Source organism: Oncorhynchus tshawytscha, linkage group LG12 (genome assembly GCF_018296145.1).
Source record: "Oncorhynchus tshawytscha isolate Ot180627B linkage group LG12, Otsh_v2.0, whole genome shotgun sequence".
Lineage (NCBI taxonomy): Eukaryota > Metazoa > Chordata > Actinopteri > Salmoniformes > Salmonidae > Oncorhynchus > Oncorhynchus tshawytscha.
The window spans coordinates 2,923,643-2,949,110 of NC_056440.1; the positions used below are offsets into that span (position 1 = coordinate 2,923,643).

General features: G+C 40.7%; 2 protein-coding genes across 7 annotated transcripts in view; one reads left to right on the forward strand and one right to left on the reverse strand.

The window, feature by feature from the left end:
- LOC112238963 (E3 SUMO-protein ligase PIAS2) overlaps positions 1-7,224 on the reverse strand; it is a 28,321-nt gene extending 21,097 nt beyond the window's left edge. Inside the window, exons 1-7 of one of the 5 annotated variants that reach the window (XM_042331197.1) lie at positions 7,094-7,216; positions 4,464-4,551; positions 2,950-3,469; positions 1,246-1,333; positions 1,092-1,142; positions 686-776; positions 385-519 (exon numbers count right to left, since the gene is read on the reverse strand). In XM_042331197.1, coding sequence (XP_042187131.1) covers positions 385-519; positions 686-776; positions 1,092-1,142; positions 1,246-1,333; positions 2,950-3,466 — 882 coding nt within the window. In that variant the 5' untranslated portion in view covers positions 3,467-3,469; positions 4,464-4,551; positions 7,094-7,216. The other 4 variants (XM_042331198.1, XM_042331199.1, XM_042331195.1 and 1 more) reach the window with 4 other exon arrangements.
- Positions 7,225-20,031: 12,807 nt separating this feature from the next.
- The window catches only part of LOC112238964 (AT-rich interactive domain-containing protein 3A), a 251,716-nt gene continuing 246,279 nt past the window's right edge, over positions 20,032-25,468 (forward strand). For both annotated transcript variants that reach the window (XM_042331200.1, XM_042331201.1), the window contains exons 1-2: positions 20,032-20,359; positions 20,979-21,689. In XM_042331200.1, coding sequence (XP_042187134.1) covers positions 20,321-20,359; positions 20,979-21,689 — 750 coding nt within the window. In that variant the 5' untranslated portion in view covers positions 20,032-20,320. The remainder of the gene's footprint in view (positions 20,360-20,978; positions 21,690-25,468) is intronic.

Below are 25,468 nucleotides of genomic sequence, written 5' to 3' on the forward strand. Positions count from 1 at the left end.
ACACGCGGAGAACGCCAGGAACGACACGCGGAGAACGTCAAGAACGACACGCGGAGAACGTCAGGAACGACACGCGGAGAATGTCAGGAACGACACGCGGAGAACGTCAGGAACGGCACGTGGAGAATGTCAGGAACGACACGTGGAGAACGTCAGGAACGACACGCGGAGAACGTCAGGAACGACACGCGGAGAACGTCAGGAACGACACGCGGAGAACGTCAGGAACGACACGCGGAGAATGTCAGGAACGACACATCAGCTTGAAAGGCCTAATGAAGTCTATGATGCAAAAAGGATCTTTACAATTGCCACTACTATAAATTAAGTTCACAATACAATAGTGAAAAATACATTGATCCTCAATGTTAGTGCTTACAATACCTTTCCAATTTCGGCTGCCCACGTTACAGAGATCTGATTGGGTACGGCAGAGGACAATCTGACCAATGAGGTGATATTTAGAGGTCTTCCCGGTCTCTTCTGTTCCACTCCATTTTTAGGGGGCGGGGCATAACCCTGAAAAACAACAAACATATGTGTGTTATCAACGTTATATTAGAAATAGTCTCACTTTAGTATGAGCTGATCTAGGATCTGTTTTGCCTTTTAGATCATAATGAATAAAGGTAACGTAAAAAGCTGGGACCTGATCCTAGACCAGCTGAAAAAAACAGTAACATACCGGCAAGGGGAAGAGCTTCCCATTGACTTTAATGCAGAGACTGTTGGGGTAGTTGTCTTCTTGGGGACAACTTGTTTCTGACAGACAAAACCTACAAGGAAAAAAAAAATCTGAAAAACTACATTTGAGAAGCAATAAACAAGATGTTTTGAAGGTAAATCTCCTCTGGGGCTCCACCATGGGGCTGCAGCGTAGCCTAGTGGTTAGAGCGTTGGACTAGTAACCGGAAGGTTGCAAGTTCAAACCCCTGACCTGACAAGGTACAAATCTGTCGTTCTGCCCCTGAACAGGCAGTTAACCCACTGTTCCTAGGCCGTCATTGAAAATAAGAATTTGTACTGAACTGACTTGCCTAGTTAAATAAAATAAAATAGATGCCTGGAATTATGACCATATCCATCCTCACCTCAGTTGTATCTGAACCATGTAGTCCCTTCTGCCACCTGGTAGGAAGTCCCTTTTAAGAAAGAACAAGAACACATGCAGTTAGAAACAGAACTATTGTGGAACGTGTCAGGAGTAGAAGGGAAAAGGTGCTGTGAGAGCAGAGCAGCCCATACCTTGAAATGCACACCTCTCTGACTTGTTGAGGCGTCAAGGCGAAGATGAAGTATTTCTCTTGGTGGTATCTCTGAACAGTGCTGGTTCCTAGTAGAATAAGGACAAAAAAAACATTCAGACACTTCAATGCAGTCTGTGGTCAGTAATGTCAACATTACCTACCAGAGAGATAGGCAGCAATGTCAACATTACCTACCAGAGAGATAGGCAGCAATGTCAACATTACCAGAGAGATAGGCAGCATGTCTACATTACCTACCAGAGAGATAGGCCGTAATGTCAACATTACCTACCAGAGAGATAGGCCATACTGTCAACATTACCAGAGAGAGGGGCCGTAATGTCAACATTACCTACCAGAGAGATAGGCCGTAATGTCAACATTACCTACCAGAGATAGGCAGCAATGTCAACATTACCTATCAGAGAGATAGGCAGCAATGTCAACATTACCTATCAGAGAGATAGGCAGTAATGTCAACATTACCAGAGAGATAGGCCGTAATGTCAACATTACCTACCAGAGAGATAGGCCGTAATGCCAACATTACCTACCAGAGAGATAGGCAGCAATGTCAACATTACCAGAGAGGTAGGCAGCATGTCAACATTACCTACCAGAGAGATAGGCCGTAATGTCAACATTACCTACCAGAGAGATAGGCAGCAATGTCAACATTACCTAATAGGCCGTAATCAACATTTACCAGATAGGAGCAATGTCAACATTACCAGAGAGGTAGGCAGCATGTCTACATTACCAGAGAGATAGGCAGCATGTCAACATTACCTACCAGAGATAGGCCGTAATGTCAACATTACCAGAGAGATAGGCAGCATGTCAACATTACCTACCAGAGATAGGCCGTAATGTCAACATTACCAGAGAGATAGGCAGCATGTCAACATTACCAGAGAGATAGGCAGAGTTACTATATCATCAGCCATAATTTTCGATCTATGCGAATTTGAGAAATGTCTCAAATTAGTGCCTACAGGCTGGTTTAAGGCTCTGAAGTGGAAAGGACAACACGAAAAATGGACATCAGATTATGACCAGAATTAACAAACATTCAGGCACTTAATCACAAGACTCCTTCATCAGTAATGTCATGTCTGACCAGAAATATGATGGAACGTCCACCTAGATTACGAGAGAGAGAGATAGGCAGAGCTTAAGCTTGCCCTATACACCCATCCAAACCATTCAGAACTAGGAGAACTTGTCTAAAGTTAGTGGCCTACAGGTTGTTGTTTCATTACCTATTTAATTATTTCATCTTTATTTAACTAGGCAAGTCAGTTAACAACAAATTCTTATTTACAATGACTGGTCTACCCGAGCCACACCCGGACGGCACTGGGCCAATTGTGTGCCGCCCAATGGGACTCCCAATCACGGCCGGATGTGATACAGCCTGGATTCGAACCAGGGACTGTAGTGACGCCTCTTGTACTGAGATGCAGATGCCTTAGACCGCTGCGCCACTCGGGTTTCAGGACAACAAGAATAATTTTGTGACAAGCAAGAACAATCACTCACACAACTAATCAGAGTCAATCAGGACGCTCTTGAAAAAGAGATTTTAAATCTCAATGAGCCCTTCCTGGTTAAATAAAGGTCAAATAAATCAGTAATCATTCATTTCATCAATGTAAAGCCTGCCCAGTAATATGGTAGAGGTCCAACTAGATAGATTTACCAGAGAGACACTGACCCAGGCTGGAGGGCTTAACGAGGATGTCCAACACGTCGTAGAATGGCAGAGACTTCATTTGGACGTCTGGGTGGACTGGAGGGATGAGAGGGGCGGGCTGCTGGAGGTTCATCCTCAGCTCCTTATTGGTCTCCTCGTGGAGCAGCAGCGAATCACCAGAGAGGAGCAGAGAATCGGACGCCAGGTCAAAGTCCCGGGAGACACTGGCGCCGTCAGGGGACAGGTCACTGAGGTCAGAGGTTACCACGGTAACATCACCGCCTTCCGCTGCCGTAGAGAACGCAGACTTAATTGCAGCCAAGTCGGTAAGACAAGTGTCTATCGTCCTGGGATAGCGGCGTCGATAAAGTTCCTTGATTTTGATCTGGACGGCTGGACTGCAGGAGGAGTTCTTCAGGAGGTGCAAGACCCTCAGAAGGAGCTCATGCTTGGGACCACTCTTGTTACGCCCAGCGAAGCCCAGTAACACTTGTAGCTCTGACACTCTGAAACTTGACACCATGCTCTGGAAAGACAAGGGGAGACGTCAGAACACAGACAGGCTACCATGTCATTGTTAATGTAATGCATCAATTAAGAAAAAAACATGATTAGGAATGATTAGGCTAATCATTTTTGCCACTTGAGGAAAATTCAAGTTTTTATGCCATGTTTTCTGTAGTTCAGTTGATTAGCCTCATTTTGAAGTTGTAAAAAGTGTAAAAGTATGTAACTAGGATTCAGCTGTCAGAGAGAATATATAGGCTGTACATTCTGATATCCTAACAAAACAATGACTCGTGTTATCCTTACATGGCACAGCCAGGTTAGCAATATTGGCTTTAAAAGCAAAAACACCAAACATGTCAATGGCGAGGTGAAACTACCCAGAATAGAGCTATTCCAACACAATTATTATTACACATTTAATACCCCCATAACAACCCCCCAGAATAGAGCTATTCCAACACAATTATTATTACACATTTTAATACCCCCCACATAACAACCCCAGAATAGAGCTATTCCAACACAATTATTATTACACATTTAATACCCCCCACATAACAACCCCCAATAACAGGACTCCCCCTTCACATAACAACCCTCCAGAACAGGACCCCCCATCCCCCACATAACAACCCCCAATAACAGGACTAACAACCCCCTTCACATAACAACCCTCCAGAACAGGACCCCCCCCCTTCACATAACAACCCTCCCAGAACAGGAACCCCTTCACATAACAACCCCCCAGAACAGGACACCCCCCCCCCCCAGAACAGGACCCCCCTTCACATAACAACCCCCAGAACAGGACCCCTTCACATAACAACCCCCCTTCACATAACAAGAACAGGACCCCCCCCCTCTTCACATAACAACCCCCTTCACATAACAACCCCCAGAACAGGACCCCCTTCACATAACAACCCCCCTTCACATAACAACCCCGGGAACAGGACCCCCTCTTCACATAACAACCCCCAGAACAGGAAAGTAAGAAAAGCCCAACTGACCCTTCATTATACGGTCCATGCTTGATCGCTCCTACGTGTGTATTTCCTTGTTTCTTACAAATCCTTATTATATGTGACCGTTAAGCATCTAAAATGTTGAATGAGAATAAATGCCAGAACCGTTAGATCAGATTAAACATGGGAAGAGCATGGCATTGGCAAGGATGACAAACGATGGACGAAGAGGAGTGAGGATGAGCTTGACTTTTGAAAAGGAAAAAAAAAAAAACACAACATTAGCTAGTTGGTTAGGTAGGCAAATGAAAATGGTGGGACTGCAGAATCATGCTCATGGTAAGAATTTGTTAAGCTATACAATAACGCTGTACACAAATAGGTATTGTTATTGGGGGCATTCATTTGACAATTTAAATAGCAACAGAAAACGTATCAAAATATCCAGAATTCCTGCAAATGATGAACTATGAGCATGGTTCCATACATGAACATAATACCGTCCCATATTCTGTTCCAGTTTTCATACTTCAGCTGCTTTAAAAACACAGCCTTTCATGAATATGAAAATTATATATTCTGAATCAGTGGGAGGAGGGAGAAGAAGAAAAGAATTCTGTGTGTATTTTTTCCCTCCAGAATATATCATTTTCAGTCATGGCACGCTTTGTTTATGGGCTGTTAAAGATTGAAAACCAGAAGAAGAAAACAAATAAACATGTGAACAACAAAGCAGTGGTTTGTTTTCCATCCATCCGATCCAGAATAGATCATTTTCATAGTCATGGCACGCTTTGTTTAAACCGGTTAAAATGTCATCAATATTGTAATCTACACAATCGCCAAAAGTAATTGTTTATCATGAGGATCATAAACAATAACTAGTAATGCATCCTCTTAAGGTTACAATATCATCTTTCTGGTAAAAAAAAATAGCTATAAATTGCTGAGGTATAGTCACTTCTGAGGACACAAGCTCAAGTACACACTATAAATATGATTAAAAAATACGAACATTCTAAAACATTTAATATCATGTATTTCCTATTCAACTCAACTGTATGAATAAGGCTTGAAATGACATATGCTTTCTAATTATAGTTTAATGAAATTATAAAAAGACTAACTATAAGATGTCACCTTCCTTATAACTGTAAAATACATATTGGTTGGTGTAGTTTTAGAGAACATTTGCATATTTTGAAAAGGTCTCTCTTGATCAAAATGTCTGGCCCCATCAATGTGAAGGTCTCACAGAGCTCGGCTTCCTGAGCTCGTTAGGAACTCACCTTTCCTCTCAAATTAATCGTGTCCATCTATGATGAACAGAAAGTGTTGTTTTTTTTGTTTAAAATCCATTTGTTATTTTAGATTAATGGCTATAAATTGATCTCTGAATGTGCTACAATGCTGAACCCACTCTCTCCTGCTGAGCTATAACGCAAGAATTGCAGGCATGTGCTTTGTCAGTGGCTGTGACCTAGGGCTCAGCCAGGAGGTTGACGGACATTCGGTAGAGCGAATGAAATGGTAGGAGGGCCATCCCAGCTTCAAGTGGTGTCAGGTTAAACATCCTAGTCACATATACTACTATCTCTCAATGCAAGCCATTTCAAACAACGGTGTCCACAGATCGATTTATAAGCAAAAACTTCGGTCAGACCCAAGCAGGTCCCGTAAAACAGGGGACTTTACATCTAAGAATATTATTAATTAAAAGATATTGAAGATTGAAAGTTTGGGGGGGTGGGGTCAACAAAAAAAAGCAGTTAACTTTTCTCTATCCTCCCGATTCAGAATATATAATTGTTTTGATATCAGATGTTAAATCGATGAGAAACCTTGCAGAATGTTGGCCCAGTTTCACCTGGTTCCATCTTCTCCCACTACCCAGACTGGACTTCCGGTCGCTACCGTAATTGGTGGCGAGAAAACGTTCTATATAGACGGATGTTTCAGCTTTATAACCCCTGTAACTTGTCTGGGTTACTCCTTCTGTTTCTGGTTTAATAGCTTTTGACGATAGAAAGCAGAATATCCAATAAAATAAAATAATTTTGCCTCGGTCTCATCTCAAGTCGATAGCAGATGGCTAACTATCATAACTGATCTCTTACATTAGAGTTAGTTGTAGTACTGTTTTATAGCGGTCCGGTCTAAATAACCTTATTTAGAAAGTAATTCCTGAAAATATATATATTTTTTTATAACAGTTAAGAGCAGTCCAGCTAGCTAGCAACACTGAAAACAACAATAGTCTCTTATCTACCTTGACAGATAGTCATGTTAGCATAGCCTATTTTAATGTAAATAGACTAGCTATCCACTGTAGTCAACTAACAGTATTAACAGGTAACGTGCATTTTATTAGATAAAGTACATTAACGTGAAGCTATATCACAAAACGATTTCGCATTGCTAAGCCAATGCCTACACCTGGCTAATTGTTGTTAGCTAGCTAGCTAGCGGCATGCTAATGTCGAGAGCAGCACCAGTTTGTTAACTAGGCAAAACAGACATGCACCATTCCACAGTTAGCGAAGTAATTTTTGCCTATATGAAGCGGATGTCTAATTAAATGCCTTATCCGAAAACGTAAATTTCTTAAATAAAAGGATTAGCCGTAGTATAGCTTTCTACCTAGCAGTGTTTGTTTTGGTTTTTTTTTTGCCTACCCGTAGCTCCTCAAATTCCGCCATTTTTCTTGTCAGGATCATTGACCTCCCCGTCACGTGACATGTGTGTCTGGCTGCGGAATGTGTCTTGGGGGACGTTGATCGTTGCAAGAAACGCCCACAGGAAGGCCCCTTTCATGGATGTCAAGCTTAGACTAGTAGAGCAAGAAGAGCCAGTCCAGTCACTACTGCCGCGTTAAAAACATTTGGGAACAAAAACCGAAAACAAGCCGAAACAGTTATTGCGTATATTATCACGACATTTTGTTTAGTTTTTGTTCGTTTTGGACTTCCACTACTTTTTTTTTCGGCTGTTCGGGCACAATGCATTATTTTTCTCGAAGCAAGCCGAAGTCGGTAGCCGAAGTTTTACGCCCCCTCGTCGGCGATTGGTCAACAATAGGGTTTCGTCATTTAATGACAGACAATTTAAGACGTAATACGTTATTTAAAAACAATTAAAACAAAACTACTGAATTAGTCGTTAAACTCGTCATTCTCTCTGGTACATTTTATAAACGCCAAAAAACAAATATTTGAAATCTGTCCCCAAATGCAATATATTTTTACTTGAAATCCAATATTTAATCAAATCTCTGGAATTAGTCAATAACAAAAAAACAAATGTATTCTTACAACTCTATCATACCTTTGTACAACTGTAAACCCTGGCCTTTATTTATTTTAGGTACTTTAAATAAATCACTGACAGTGTCACCAGCAAAGCACCATCACATCTCCTCCTCCATGCTTCACGGTGGGAACCACATATGCGGAGATCATCCATTCACCTACTCAGCGTCTCACAAAGACACGGCGGTTGGAACTAAAAATCAGACCAAAGGGCAGATTTCCACAAGTCTAATGTCCATCTCTAATGTCCACCAGTCTAATGTTGTGTTTTCTGGCCCAAGCAAGTCTTTTCTTATTATTGTATTCGGCGCATGTGACAAATAAAGTTTGATTTAGTAGTGGTTTCTATGCAGCAATTCGACCATGAAGGCCTGATTCACGCAGTCACCTCTGGACAGTTAATGTTGAGATGTGTCTGTCACTTGAACTCTGTGAAGCATTTATTTGGGCTGCAATCTGAGGTGCAGGTAACTCTAATGAACTTATCCTCTGCAGCAGAGGTAACTCTGGGTCTTCCTTTCCTGGTGCAGTCCTCATGAGAGCCAGTTCCATCATAACACTTGATGGTTTTTGCGAAGTTCTTGAAATTTTCCGGATTGACTGAGCTTCATGTCCTAAGAAGGAAAGAAATTCCACAAATTATTTTTGAACAATTGAAATGTATTCTAGGTGACTACCTCATGAAGCTGGTTGAGAGAATGCCAAGAGTGTGCAAAGATGTCATCAAGGCAAAGGGTGGCTACTTTGAAGAATCTGAAATACAAAATATATTCTGATTTGTTTAACACTTGTTTGGTTACTACATGATTCTATATGTGCTATTTCATAGTTTTGATGTCTTCACTATTATTCTACAATGTAGAAAATAGTACAAATAAAGAAAAACCCAGGAATGAGTAGGTGTGTCCAAACTTTTGATTGGTACTGTATATACTTTTGACTGGTACTGATTTGTGAATCTGTTTCGTACCAAACAGCTTGCACTAAGATTTCGAATGCTTCCCCAGTCTGGAATGATACAGAGAAAATGTCTAATGCTCACCAGCTTTGTCCTCCTTCTCAGGATTGTGCCCGGTGCTCTAAATAATTCAATTGACTAGTTTGTCTGTCTGTAAAAAGAAAGGGAGGCCTGTAAGTTGATCCTGCTGCTCTGATTGCATAGAGCGAAGCTGTTTCGGTTCATTCGCTATATATTTCACCCGATCACTTATCATTGTATTTCTTTCAGTTTTCACTTTAGTTTAGAAACTGACCACAACCACAAAACAACAGACCAAAACTACTGTCCCATAACCACATAACTAGTGACCTGACTACAACTACTGACTACAACCACACAGCCACTAAACTACTAACCACAATGACTGACCAAAAAAAACACAACTACAGACCATAACATCTGAACACAACTACTGACCACAACATCAAAATGACTGACCACAACTAATGACCACAACCACACACTACTGACCGCAACTAGTGACCACGTAAAAACTGAACCCCAAAACTTACTGACCACAACTACACAGCTAATGACCACAACTACTGACCACACAACTACAGACCACAACCACACAACTACTGACCAAAACAACACAATAACACACCATAACTTCTGACCACAACTACTGACCACAACTACAGACCACAACTAATGACCACAACCACTGACCACAACTACTGACCAGAACAACACAACTACATACCATAACTACTGACCACAACTACTGATCACAACTACTGACTACAATGACTGTCCAAAACTACTGTACAACTAACCATACCATATAGCTTATAGCTAGGTCTACTACTGTACAACTAACCATACCATATAGCTTATAGCTAGGTCTACTACTGTACAACTAACCATACCATATAGCGTATAGCTAGGTCTACTGTACAACTAACCATACCATATAGTTTATAGCTAGGTCTACTACTGTACAACTAACCATACCATATAGCGTATAGCTAGGTCTACTGTACAACTAACCATACCATATAGCTTATAGCTAGGTCTACTACTGTACAACTAACCATACCATATAGCGTATAGCTAGGTCTACTGTACAACTAACCATACCATATAGCTTATAGCTAGGTCTACTACTGTACAACTAACCATACCATATAGTTTATAGCTAGGTCTACTACTGTACAACTAACCATACCATATAGTTTATAGCTAGGTCTACTACTGTACAACTAACCATACCATATAGTTTATAGCTAGGTCTACTACTGTACAACTATATATATATATAGCTATATATATGCCAAAATATATATAGCCTGTTTATGGTTTCAGAATTATCTTAGTGACAGAACTCATGTCATCTTGATAGATGGGGTTAAATCTGAATTATCTTAGTGACAGAACTCAGGTCATCTTGATAGATGGGGTTAAATCTGAATTATCTCAGCGACAGAACTCAGGCCATCTTGATAGATGGGGTTAAATCTGAACGATCTTAGTGACAGAACTCAGGTCATCTTGATAGATGGGGTTTAATCTGAATTTCTTGAGATTCAAAAAGGTGTTCCTCAGGGTTCTACTTTAGGTCCATTATTGTTCACTTTGTATATTAATGACATAGGAAACACTGTTCATATTTGTAACATTCATCTCTATGCAGACGACACAGTGTTGTGTTCCTGTGCCACCTCAGTGCACTAGGCCATTCGTGAACTTCAGCATGACTGATTCAATTCAGAAATCACTTAAATATAAGTAAAACCAAGCTCATGCCGTTCTCCAGGTCATGAAATGTTGATCCTGAGGACCTGCATATTTGCGCTACAAATGGAGCTCAAATTGAGCTACTTTCTCGATATAAGTGCCTGAGTGTCTGGATTGATGACAACTTGTCCTTCGTAACGGATATATATAGAACATCTGACTAAGAAAATAAGATCCAAGATTGCTTGTTCGCTTGTTTTAATAAAGAGCATGAACGCGCACCACGCTGCGCATTGGTCCTCCAATCCTTCTTACTACTCCTCAGAAGAAGAGGAGGACGAGAATCGTTACAAGTGTCATATATTTCATGTTAGAAGCATTCACATTGTTGGTTGGCCAGCAAGCAAAAAACTTGATGTTACTCATCGTTTACTTTTTGGGGAAACTGGTGATAACTATAGGAAGTTAACATAAAGTCAAAGGGCGTCTTGATATGAAAGTATAAAACCCATCATAATGTCGTCGGTGAAGAAGTTATGAATGATGTCCCTTTGCTGAGGGTTCTCGGTTGAACAAGAATGTGCATCAGATAGTCGTTGAACTATGAAACCCACGCCCACCATGGCGTATAGCACTGCCCCCCCCCGACTACCCATACTAACATACTGTATACTACATCCTTCAGGAGTATATACCAAATACTATATACTATTAGTTCATTTCAGTATGCTATAAACAAACGGTATCCTTTCAGTTGAGTGTACTAGCGCTTCGGCTGTCTACTGGAAGTTAATGCTGTTACCTATGCAACTTCTTGCTAGTTTGTTAGCATAACAAATTACTAGCTAGGCATCTTAAGATTTCATTAACAATGTCCATTGAGAACGCACACGGACTATAACACTTAGCTAAGCTAAGAATGACGTGAATAATCAGTTAGTTAGATAGCATATAGGTAATATACTGGCAAGTTTGGTGTATTATGTAGCCAGCCATGGCTAAGTAGTTAACTAACATACCAGTGTATTATGTAGCCAGCCATGGCTAGGTAGTTAACTAACATACCGGTACACACAAGCAACAATATATATGCTTTGCCGTTCGTAAGGCTAGCGTAGCTAACAAATTGTCAGTCATGTACCCTTATTTGAAAAGTCATTACTTTATTACATTGCTCAACATTTCTTAACATTTGTCATAATTAGTTAAAGCAACGAATTTGTATCCTCTCTCGTCGGAATTCGGCTGCATATTTTTCCGCCATTTTCCTCAAGTCTAAAAAATGTTGTGAAGCCACACCCTTTTTGTGAAGAATTGCATTATGGGCCCTAAAAGCACGGAAATAGTGTCCACTGCTTGTATACTTCGTATTTTGGGCGAATGTAGTACGACATCCAGGAACTTTTGGCATACTACCTACAGTATATCCATACCGTGACCAATAAGCATACTACCTATATCCATACCATGACCAATAAGCATACTACATACTCAATTTAGGTCACAGATAGTACGGTTAGTGCAGTTAGTAAGAGTATTCTAACACAGCTCAGGTCCCAAATCTGAGTACCTCACAGACGATGTCTACAACACAAACACATTCTAACCGTTCTGATTGGTCCCAGAAACCGATGGGTTGGGCTGTTCGATGGAAACCTGGTTAGTGATAACAGCAATAAAAGCAATAAATCAGGGATATAAAACAAAAATCAATGGACTAGCATGCCATAAAGACTTTTTGTTAATATTTGCAGAGCTAGCATGTAAAGGCATCACTCATTATTTTATTTTCACTGGACCCCATATCTCAAGTTGTTTGGCAGTCCATCATTGATTTGAAAACAAGAGGACTAGATTCTATTCTTATAGCCTTGTTGTTGTGTTTTGGCAACATGTGCCATTTTATAGAAGCCAGGCTATTAGGCTAGGCTATACAGGCGTATTCATTATCCTATGACATATACTGTATTTGGGGGCTCCCCAGTGGCGCAGCAGAGGTGTCACTACAGACCCTGGTTCGATACCAGGCTGTATCACAACTAGCCGTGATTGGGAGTGCCATAGGGCGGTGCACAATTGGCCTAGCTTCGACCAGGTTAGGGTTTGGCAGGGGTAGGCCGTCATCGTAAATAATAATTTGTTCTTAACTGATTTGCCTAGTTAAATAAAGGTTAAATTAAGGTTAAATAAAGGTTAAATTAAGGTTACATTAAAAAAAATATGTCTGCAGGGTTCAGTGAAATGCCTCTCTTTTGCTCGCGCACGTCGCACAGATCTTTGGCTGGAGAAATCAAATGCACAACTGCCCTACAATGTTTAGCATGGACATTAACTACGTGGTTTGAAATGAAAGATACGCTTTTGGAAAACAATAATTTAAACAATAAATGAATGAACTAATAAAGTAATTGTATGCTATAAATTATAACATAATTGTTTGTGAAGAGGACTGCCATTTCTTTCTCTCCACTCGCGCACACATTACCTTCGCTTTGGCTGGAGAATGCATGTAGATGACTGAGCAGCTACTTCAACCGCAGTATGCTATAGGACGACTGAGCAGCTACTTCAACCGCAGTATGCTATAGGACGACTGAGCAGATACTTCAACCGCAGTATGCTATAGGACGACTGAGCAGATACTTCAACCGCAGTATGCTATAGGATGCTTGCCATCTGAAAACAAATAATAAAGCCAAAGACACGGGGAAAATAGTGGATTCGGATACACAAGTTAACAAGTCTGAATTGTTCTTTGAGTGTATTATCCTTGGATATTACTTTTTTCTTCTTTACAGCCAAAGTGTGCCCGAACATGACCACGAAGTGAAGCGATTCAGATAATGAGGTCCAAACTCAACAATGAAGCTAAATCGTATAGATCTACATTGTGGTTGATATATATTTATTTATTCAGTAATTTAATTTTCTTTCATTGACAAATTGTTCAATAATTATGTAATAAACAAATATGTTGCATAACTACATGATGTCATGATTTGTAACGTCAGTCGCCTATTGGGCTATAATACCATTAGATTCTTAAAGACATTTTTATAGTAATTACCATAATAGTCCTATAATATTCCTACAATACGTTTGTATGATAATCTTATAGGATTACTATAGTAATGGCCGAAAATACTATAAGATTCATTATGGGAATTTCTAGATTAATTACTATAATTTTACCAAATCAAATCAAATGTTATTGGTCGTCACATACACATGGTTAGCAGATCTTATTGCCAGTGTAGCGAAATGCTTGTGTTTCTAGTTCTGACAGTGCAGCGATATCTAACAAGTAATATCTAACAATTCCACAACAGATATCTAATAAACTCAAATCTAAGTAAAGGAATGGATTAAGAATATATCCATATAAATATATGGATTAAGCAATGATAAGCTGCATACACTAAGATACAGTAGAATAGTATAGAATACAGCATAGGAGATGAGTAATGCAAGATATGTAAACATTATTAAAGTGGCATTATTAAAGTGACTAGTGATCCATTTATTAAAGTGGCCAGAGATTTCAAGTCGGTATATATAGGCAGCAGCCTCTCTCTAGTGGTGGCTGTTTAACAGTCTGATGGTCTTGAGATAGAAGCTGTTTTTCCAGTCTCTCGGTCCCAGCTTTGATGCACCTGTACTGACCTCGCCTTCTGGATGGTAACGGGGTCCTTGATGATCTTTTTGGCCTTCCTTTGACATCGGGTGCTGTAGGTATCTTGGAGGGCAGATAGTTTGCCCCTGATGATGCATTGTGCAGACCTCACTACCCTCTGGAGAGCCCTGCGGTTGTGGGTGGTGCAGTTGCCGTACCAGGCGGTGATACAGCCCGACAGGATGCTCTCAGTTATGCATCTGTATAAGTTTGTGAGGGTTTTAGGTGACAAGACAAATTTCTTCAGCCTCCTAAGGTTGAAGAGGAGCTGTTGCACGTTCTTCACCACACTGTCTGTGTGGGTGGACCATTTCAGTTTGTCCATGATGTGTATGCCGAAGAACTTAAAACTTTCCATCTTCTCAACTGCTGTCCCGTCAATGTGGATAAGGGGGTGCTCCCTCTGCTGTTTCCTGAAGTCCACGATCATCTCCTTGGTTTTGTTGATGTGGAGTGAGAGGTTATTTTCCTGACACCACACTCAGAGAACCCTCACCTCCTCCCTGTAGGCTGTCTCATCGTTGTTGGTAATCAAGCCCACTACTGTTGTGTTGTCTACAAACTTGATGATTGAGTTGGAAGCGTGCATGGCCACGCAGTCATGGATGAACAGGGAGTACAGGAGGGGGCTGAGCAGGCACCCTCATGGGGCAGCATTCTTATGTTGGTATTCCTCTTGTCCAGATGGGATAGGGCAGTGTGCAGTGTGATGGTGACTGCGTCGTCTGTGGACCTGTTGGGGGCAGTATGCAAACTGAACTGGGTCTAGGGTGTCAGGTAGGGTGGAGGTGATATGATCCTTAACTAGCCTCTCAAAGCACTTCATGATGACAGAAGTGAGTGCTACTGGAGCTATAGTCATTTAGTTCAGTTACCTTTGCATTATTGGGTACCATAATATTCACATAAACCATTTGTATGATAATATTATAGGATTACTTTAGATGATTTTTTTTCTGTAAGCAACAGCTCCCACATCATTTCTAATGAATTACGTCGAAAAAATGTACAGCCGGTTTTTCTTCTTTCCTGCTCTGGGATCAGAAATGCTTTCTTTTCACCACATGAGGGAGGTACAACCATTATAGAGAGGCAAAACTCCATCCCCTCTACCAAACTGCCAACAAGTCCCTACATGATCCAGTTTCTGGGCTTGTTTGACATTGCAGACTATAGTGCAGGTGACTGCCTACCGACTGATCTACAAATCAGCTTGCATCATAAATAAGGACTCATTGGGTATGTTTTGAGCAGATCACTTTTTATCAAGTTGGTGACCATTGTTTACGAGGATTTAAAAAATGGTCTGACTTTGCGCCGACATGTCGACTTCGTGACGTTTACAGAAATCATGTGATTAAAGGTCATGAAGTTTTGACTGTAGTTGACTGCTAAGTTTCTGCTCTCTCACCAACTTCATCCTGCTGCCACCGCCTGCATTGTGGGAAGCTCTATTGTCAACCAATCATTAGGTTGTTTCTTGTTTGATTCGAAGACATGACTGAAACAGGAACCAACTTCATCATGTAGGCCACACAGTGAAATAGCCTGCACCTCCCCCTACTTAATTTCTTGACTTTCGTATACTGCCGGTTGCTTTCGCCTTACCACTCAAACTCTGCCATTATTATTTGTAAATCAATCAGTCAATCAGTCACAATTTACCCATGATTCATCACGGTTTTGATGGTCTCGAACATGGCCTATGTCTACATGGAAACCCCCATTGGTCTAGGCTAGATGATGTACTTGATGAGCACTAAGTTTAATGTACACTTAGCTACATTTATTATGCAATGATTGGTTGTTTACCTTGAAAGTGATCTTCAATTTAGCTCAAACCCTCAATAGGAATGTTAAATGTAAGTTAAGAGCACACAGAAATATCTAAGCCTTAGTTCAAACAGTGCTCTGGCGACGCACCAAACTAAGAAAAAATCTCTTTGGAAGAGCGGGGATATAGTGCCGTCTGAAACCATTAAGTGTGCCCAGTTGGACTTTTGATTGTTCGGCAGCCTCTGCCGCTCCTTCAGCGTGATGTTGTTGAGAAGTTCTTCCGCTGTCGGGAGAAATATTAATGCAAATAAAGGCTGCTTGTCAGCCAGCCAGGATCCGCCAGAGCCGCCATTCAGCCAGGATCCGCCAGAGCCGCCATTCAGCCAGGATCCGCCAGAGCCGCCATTCAGCCAAGATCCGCCAGAGCCGCCATTCAGCCAGGATCTGCCAGAGCCGCCAGTCAGCCAGGATCCGCCAGAACCGTCAGTCAGCCACACCCACAATAGAAGCACAATCACGGTCTTGGATTCGCAGGTGGAGGACTTTGGGTCGCTGTCATGCCTGACTTCGACCCAAAACCAACGAGGAAGTCTGTTGCAGTGGTGAGAGCGGTTGTATGAAACCAATTGGTTGGTATGTCAAGCAAAAGCTTAGAACTCGCGCCAGGCCGCTCTTAATTTCTATCCAAGTTTGTCGTTTGAACAGTGTGTAATTCTAGTTACTGTGAGTGCCTTGATGTTTCACTGTTTTAATGGGTCAGTTGATAATCAGAACCTGAGATGTCAGTAATATTAGAACCCCTGGTTGGATCATGATTAGTCACATGACGTTGCTTCCTACACTGACCCTCAACTCCAAGGGTTAGCTAGCCCCAGACCCAGACCCAGCCCCAGACCGAGACCCAGCCCCAGACCAGCCACAGACCCAGCCCCAGACCGAGACCCAGCCCCAGACCCAGCCCCAGACCCAGCCCCAGACCAGCCACAGACCCAGCCCCAGACCGAGACCCAGCCCCAGACCCAGCCCCAGACCAGCCACAGACCGTACTAATAGTTTAATGGAATTGCTCTCCACAAATGACAAGAATGGAATCCTACTTTGAGAAAGAAAAAAGACTTAAGTGAGTGCGTGTTTGTGTGTTTAGCCAAAGATTCACAATCTTCAAATATAAGTATTTTGAAAGAGGTAAATGAGATCCCTTCTGCTTTACCATCCTCACACATACAGGACCACAGATGAGCTATAAACAACTACAAACAGAGCACAAGGTTGGGCTCCCAGAACTCATTTCTGACATCTAAAACATGTTACATATTTTCCAAGATGTACCTATTATTTTCAGCTTCATGTTGCCGTTCTCCAAGCCATAAAAGAGAGAATGATTGTATCTTAACTAGGCAAGCCAGTTAAGAGCAAATTATTATTTACAATGACAGCCTTCCGGGGAACAGTTAACTGCCTTGATCAGGGGTAAAACAACATATTTTTACCTTGTCAGCTCAGGGATTCGATCCAGAAACCTTTCAGTTAATTGCTCAACGCTCTAACCACTAGGCTACCTGCCATCTCACACTAATAGAGGAACTTGAATAAGCTGCCTAACTTTACTACTACATGAAAACAAAGGGTCAGATCTCAACAAACTTGAATTGAAAAAAGGGAAAAGATTAAGGTTTTCAAAAAATGTCAAAATGCTTACAGAGTAACCCAGAAGTGACTTCAGCCAGCCAGACTTCAGCCAACGTCATGTCCCCATCTGGTTATTATCAATTTGCTCTACCCAAAACCATATAAGGAATATCATCGCAGACCTTAATTGACGAGTCATTATAGTAATGTTGAGTAATCAAATGTAGGGATTAGGGTAATTATATATCCTACACAGACATAATATATATCTACAGATAGCCATGTCTAAGCGATGCTTCATAAAGACATGACTTCACCCTTTTGTCCTGTGGTTATGATAGTGCTTCAAGATCCCTCCTATGCAAAGGGTTTAGCTACAGTTACGAGCAGACGTGTGGTGTTTCAAGGCATAAAAGTCAACAATATTAAATTGTACTTTTTATTATTAGCAACTTAAGATTTGAACATCAATTAATTTCATTTGGTGTCTTACGTATTATTACTGTTGAAACACAAAGTCCCATTTGAATTGCACAATAGAATGTAATATCAATGTCCACTTTAGAGGTTTCATTCAATGGACTGGAACCTGTTGTTGTTGTTGTTGTTGTTGTTGTACGTTTTAATGCTCCGTTGGAAACACAAACGCCTACTTCATATGTACAGTATAATGCTTTAGTATAGAAAACATGTCAAAAGTGTTCAATGTCTTAATGATATTCAATATTCAACCTACTATCTTTTAAAATAGTTTAGACTTCAACAGTTATTTCGTTGTAAATAATTTAGATTTTTGATCACCCTTTGATGTTCTCCTTTACTATAAATAAACAATCTTACTTTTAGATTAGAGGTCATTTATTTATTCAGTTATAGAAATATCCCTGTTAATCTCTCCGTCCTATATGTGGACATGGGGTCGATAACCAGGGGTCGGTAACCAGGGGTCGGTAACCAGGGGTCGGTAACCAGGGGACATAACAAAAGGTCTCATGTTTCACATGAGGTCATCACTATGATCCAGACTAATGAACATTAATGTCCATCCTGGACTAAAACAACTCTAATGGCCAGGTTTCTCCACTCCACTACAATGCTTGAACAATGGAAAAGAATACAGTCGAATATCATAGCAAAATATTTTTTTCATTCAGGAAAATTTGTTTGTGGCATTTTGGATTACCTAATAACATTTCACACATGACGGATATGTAAACAATAAACAAATGTATTATACAAGAACAACACAAAGTCATGAATATTGTAGGTGTTTCCTTTGGAGTTGATGGACATCAGCACATCTGTGTCTTGTACCAGAAATACATCCGGAGACTGTCTATGACTCAGAGTACAGAAGACCAAAAGGTTTCCATTGTATTAACGTCACTTTCAAAGGAACCTTTACTACAGCACCCACATCTCTGTTTTTCTGATCTGCTGCTATTGGTGATGCTCAACCTCCTGTTTTTTTAATTTTATAGGTGATGCTCAACCTCCTGTTTTTTTTTTATAGGTGATGCTCAACCTCCTGTTTTTCTTTATAGGTGATGCTCAACCTCCTGCTTTTTTTTTTTTTATAGGTGATGCTCAACATCCTGCTTGTTTTTATAGGTGATGCTCAACCTCCTGTTTTTTTTTTCATAGGTGATGCTCAACCTCCTGTTTTTAATAGGTGATGCTCAACTTCCTGTTTTTATAGGTGATGCTCAATGTCCTGTTTTTATAGGTGATGCTCAACTTCCTGTTTTTATAGGTGATGCTCAACTTCCTGTTTTTATAGGTGATGCTCAACTTCCTGTTTTTATAGGTGATGCTCAATGTCCTGTTTTTATAGGTGATGCTCAACTTCCTGTTTTTATAGGTGATGCTCAACTTCCTGCTTTTATAGGTGATGCTCAACTTCTAGGCCTATCCCTTGGCTCTGAATAGTAAAGCCTAGTTTGTGTCAAATAATTTACAATATGCTATGGGATCACTTATGGGAGGGGTGTAATCTGTTAATGGATTAACATACATTTAGATGGAAATTGAATTTATAGGATCTATATGTCATAATCTGATACTATGTTTAAATATATATATTCTGCCCCAGGTAATGGAATGCAAAACGATTTCACCGTTCTGATGCATGCAATTATTATTATGATTTTTAAATTTATTATTAAACTCCTATTGCAAAAAAAACATAACCTCTACACTTATTTCTGTCGATATAAACAAAATTTAAAAAAACATTATGTAGTCTAGGCAGTAGGCTCCATGGAACATATGCGTAAAATGACTAGTTCAGTGGGGGCAGGGTCCAGGCTAAATAGCCTAATGAATAACAATATGTATATATTTGTAGAATATAGAATGTGTAACCAATTAACAATTTTGGCAAAGAATTGACCATTTTTGAATGGTTTCCAACACATGGCGATGTGGGATCCGTCAGTTCTCTGTGTTTCTGTGCGGTTGTTAAAGTGTATTTCCTAGGTCGGCTGTAGACCCTGCCCTCTGTATATCACTGTATTGACGTGTTGTTAGCAAATGGGAGCAGAACGTCCGATCCTTCGCATGAGGGGGTCATTCTGACTACAGGGCCGATCCTTCGCCTGAAGAGGTCATTCTGACTACAGTTGCCACTTGTTGCTAAACCCTTCAGGGCTTCAATACTCGACCACCGCAAATACATTGATAGCCTACACTTTAATCCTACACGTTAATCTATTCTCTCCAATAGAGACGCGGATCTCGATGTTGAATCAGGATTCAGGAATACTCCCACAACTAACATTGAAAGGAGATACTTTGTCAACTGTTTGATATTTTGGTCTAATCTGACGGGCGAAGCATGGTTGATAATACCAGTATAGCAACTAAATCTGCTTTGGTAAGCATCACATTTAGTTCTTTCTCTAACCATGTTGACTGATTCTGATTATTCTTATTAGCCTATGTAGATGTTAATAAGATATTTATCTATTTCGTTTTGTTATTATATTTCGTTTTCTTTTAGGCTAATTATTTACACTTTAACTAATTATTTACATTTTAATAACGTTTTTGAATGTTTAGATTCACATTTACAGTAAATTAACTTTTTACATAACTTTTATCTCTTAAATAGATTGATACGCACGTTTCTGATGCGTAAGAAAAATAGTATGCAATGGTTTATGTATATATAGGCTAATTATTCTGTGTAATTATTTTTGTCAGCCTGCCACATCAGCACTAGGCTATACAGCGCACAATGTTACCCACGTTCATTTCCGCAATACATTGTAGTCTATTTATGGTGCACTTTTGATACATGTTAGAAGCCACGTTTTAAGAGACATCGACTCCAGGGGCCAAATGTCGGCCACATTATCATAATAGGCATGGTCGTGTGTTCTTACAGTGTATTACCAAGTTATTTCTTAATAGTTTATTGCTTTTAGTCAGTTTACTCTCCGTTACAATATTTCCGAGTGGTTATTTTATTTGTACCCCCTTGCTCTCTACAGCAAGCAGCGTTCTCCTCGCCCAACAACCTCCCCCTGCTCGTCTCCTCTGCCTCCACACACAGCCATTTCCCCGGCTCACACTCACAGTCCCAACAGCCCAGCAGCGGAGGCATGAAGCTAGAGGCGGTCATGGAAAACCTCCAAAGACAGCAGGCTGCCCGCCTGGCGTTAGAAGAGAAGCTTCGCCAGGCAGAGAAAGAGAAGGATCTCCGCTCCATGGTCGAGTCCCAGATACACCAACAAGCCCTCGCTTTCCACCACTACCAGGCTGCGGTCCGGGGCGCTTTCGCCGCGGGAGTAGCGAACTCTTCTCCCAGCTTGGCGAGATCCGCTGAACCGGGACTGGCTGTCCATCACAGTTTCGACGCCCGCAGGCACTCAGAGAGAGCCGACGACTCCGATATGGATGATGATCCAGAGGGGATGGACCGATGCATGAATGATGACGACCGGAATCTGGATGGAGATGACATGGACAACGAAGGAGTCGTGGATGATGAGGATGAAGAGGACATGGAGGGGGCTCTCAGCCACTACCAGCCACACCACCCCATGCACCCCGGTGCGGGACACTCTCCGAAGGGCACCCCGGTGCAGTTCATGTCTAGAAATCCCCCCTCCTTCGTTGCGCCCCGGCAGTTGGAATCCCCGGGCGGGATGGCACCACAGTCTCAGAACCACGAATGGACTTACGAGGAGCAATTCAAACAGGTAAAGCTGACTAATAAGTAATAACTTGATATGAAACGTTACCTACTATACACTAGACTACACTGACTGTACTATCCCATGTTGATAACAATCTCATTCGTTTCCTTAACGAAGTTTCCTATAATTAAGCCTGCCCGTTACTTTTCCAAGTCCAAAACACAATTGAACTTTGTTTTAACGGCTCTAGCTTCTCAAGAGGATGTTCAACTGTTTTGATATGTGGACTTCAGAAACGACACACGAACTTTAGTTTGTGCTGTGGAGCCCCTTGCTGATCTGTCCTCTCTGTCTTTCCTTCACATGTTATGTATTTTCTCAAACGTTATTTATTCAAGGTGAAAACCGTTGAGACCAGGCTCCCATTCTCAATTACTAATCACTGTAATACAACAATCAAATACAATGTGGAACAAAACATGAATCAATACAATGTAAAAATAAAACAGCAATCAATACAATGTCAAATTAAATGAAAATACAGCACAATACAACAATTTAGTCAAACGGTTCCATTCCTCAGCTACTAGGTCCTCAAACAAAACCCTACACTGCCCAAGCGCCAACAGAACACCTATTTGTAAAGAGTTTGTAAATTGTTTCAGCAGTTAGACGCATCAAAACTAAAAGCAGATTTACCGGTGGAGACCTGAGGAACCTCAAGAGTTTAACCAACACTGTGAACGGGTTGGGTTGTCTCATGTTTTTATACTTTAACAACAACGTTAGGTAAATCGGTCCTTGTGTAGTAGAGCTTTGTAAACAGAAAGGGAGTAAGGAAGTGATTTACGGGACTTTATTGAGAACCAGCCAACCTTTTGATACCGGATTCAGTGATGAGTATTAAAACTGTTACCTGTGATAAAGTGAAGGATGCAATGATAGACGGAATCCAAAGGTTTTAGAGTCGTGGCTGCTGCAATCTGGTAAACTCTGTCACCATAGCCAAGAACAGACAGGAAGGTTGACTATACAATCTGCTTCCTGCTGTTTAGGGAGAGAAAAGATCTCTCTTAAAAAAAATATGTATATAAAAATACATTTGAAATCTTCTGTTTTTAATCTCGTCAGTATGTTTTTTTTAAACATTAAGTCTTTGTCAATCCAAATGCCTAGATATATATAATAGGGAACCTGATCGATGGGAGAACTTTTCAGTGAATAAAAATATAGTCCATTTGAAACATTCTGGAGAGAACTAGAGAACAACATATATTTAGTCTTGCCCACATTAAGTACATGTTTTAAACCAACCAGGGCTTTCTGTAAGGTAACAAGGTCAGCTGACAGCTCAAACAACTCCTGGTCTACAGTTGTGGGCAATGGCATAAATAACAGTATCGTTTGAATGTAGATGAAAAGTACAAGTTCTAATAGATAGACCGATATTATTTATACAAACACTAAAGACAAAAGGTCCCAGTACCGACCCCTGTGGTACACCTTTTGTAAATATCCAGGAAACTAGACATAACACCATCAGAAATCACACATCGGGTCCTGTCTGACACATAATCTGATCCAGGCTAAATTTCAGTCAATCTTTGAATGAGAATGTGATGGTCAACAGTATCAAAGTCCTTTGAAAGGTCTACAAATAAGTCAGCACAATTATTTCATTTTTCCTAAGCAATGAAACGGTGTAGGTCTAAAACCAGATATTGAGAGAGAACATATTTTTATTTCCTTCATGTCTATTTAATAAGAAGAACCCTAGACCAGACCACTTGTTCAAAGAACCCTAGACCAGACCACTTGTTCAAAGAACCCTAGACCAGACCACTTGTTCAAAGAACCCTAGACCAGACCACTTGTTCAAAGAACCCTAGACCAGACCACTTGTTCAAAGAACCCTTGACCAGACCACTTGTTCAAAGAACCCTTGACCAGACCACTTGTTCAAAGAACCCTAGACCAGACCACTTGTTCAAAGAACCCTTGACCAGACCACTTGTTCAAAGAACCCTAGACCAGACCACTTGTTCAAAGCACATTTAGCATAGAAGAACCCTTGACCAGACCACTTGTTCAAATAATATAATTTGTTAGCTGACCAGGCCTAATTTACACGTACACAATATATTGATATTACTAATTTATTTACTATGAATACATGAGTATATTTAGTGATTTATCTTAAAAGGCTACAATAAAGAAATTAACTAAATATTTTCTCCTGCTTATTACTGATGCATCACTAGCTGTTAGTTGCTTAATTATTTGATAAATGCCCCTATTGATAAAACATTCAGGTGGATTTTTATATATAATGTCACAGCAATTGTGGCAGTATTGGCTTTAAGGCTTGATTGATATAAACACAAAATAATAAATAGTTTTAGGTGACTAAAGAATAAGAAAGTAGTCCTCTCCTCTCCAGCCTAAATATCATTCTGATAAAGATGTAAATTCATAATATTATTCATTCTAATCCACCAGAGAGAGGTTGTAAAGCGAACACAGATCTAATATGGTCATTCTATATTTATGACGGAACAGTCTGATACTTCCTTAAACATTATGTGTACATTAGGGCCCTGCATTAAGCCTGCATTAAGTAACCTAAGCAATGGAAATGCAATTAAAATCAGGGAGAAATAAAACCTTGATAATTAAGATGTGCCGTTGTGTAGTTCTTATGTTACTCATTGGACAAAATACAATTATTTATGTTTTATTTAAATTATACTATACTTCTCTATATAGTTCAGGGGGTTTTATGGGGTTCCTCTGTCCTGTAGATACATCGTCAGTTCAGGGGGTTTTATGGGGTTCCTCTGTCCAGTAGATACATCGTCAGTTCAGGGGTTTTTATGGGGTTTCTCTGTCCAGTAGATACATCGTCAGTTCAGGGGTTTTTATGGGGTTTCTCTGTCCAGTAGATACATCGTCAGTTCAGGGGTTTTTATGGGGTTTCTCTGTCCAGTAGATACATCGTCAGTTCAGGGGTTTTTATGGGGTTTCTCTGTCCAGTAGATACATCGTCAGTTCAGGGGTTTTTATGGGGTTCCTCTGTCCTGTAGATACATCGTCAGTTCAGGGGTTTTTATGGGGTTCCTCTGTCCAGTAGATACATCATCAGTTCAGGGGTTTTTATGGGGTTCCTCTGTGCAGTAGATACATCGTCAGTTCAGGGGTTTTTATGGGGTTCCTCTGTCCAGTAGATACATTGTCAGTTCAGGGGTTTTTATGGGGTTCCTCTGTCCAGTAGATACATCGTCAGTTCAGGTTTTTTTATGGGGTTCCTCTGTCCAGTAGATACATCGTCAGTTCAGGGGTTTTTATGGGGTTCCTCTGTCCAGTAGATACATTGTCAGTTCAGGGGTTTTTATGGGGTTCCTCTGTCCAGTAGATACATCGTCAGTTCAGGTTTTTATGGGGTTCCTCTGTCCAGTAGATACATCGTCAGTTCAGGGGTTTTTATGGGGTTCCTCTGTCCAGTAGATACATCGTCAGTTCAGGTTTTTATGGGGTTCCTCTGTCCAGTAGATACATCGTCAGTTCAGGGGTTTTTATGGGGTTCCTCTGTCCAGTAGATACATCGTCAGATCAGGTTTTTTATGGGGTTCCTCTGTCCAGTAGATACATCGTCAGTTCAGGTTTTTTTATGGGGTTCCTCTGTCCAGTAGATACATCGTCAGATCAGGTTTTTTTATGGGGTTCCTCTGTCCAGTAGATACATCGTCAGATCAGGTTTTTTTATGGGGTTCCTCTGTCCAGTAGATACGGTGTCCTTCAGAAAGTATTCATACCCTTTGACATTTTCCACATTTTGTTTTGGT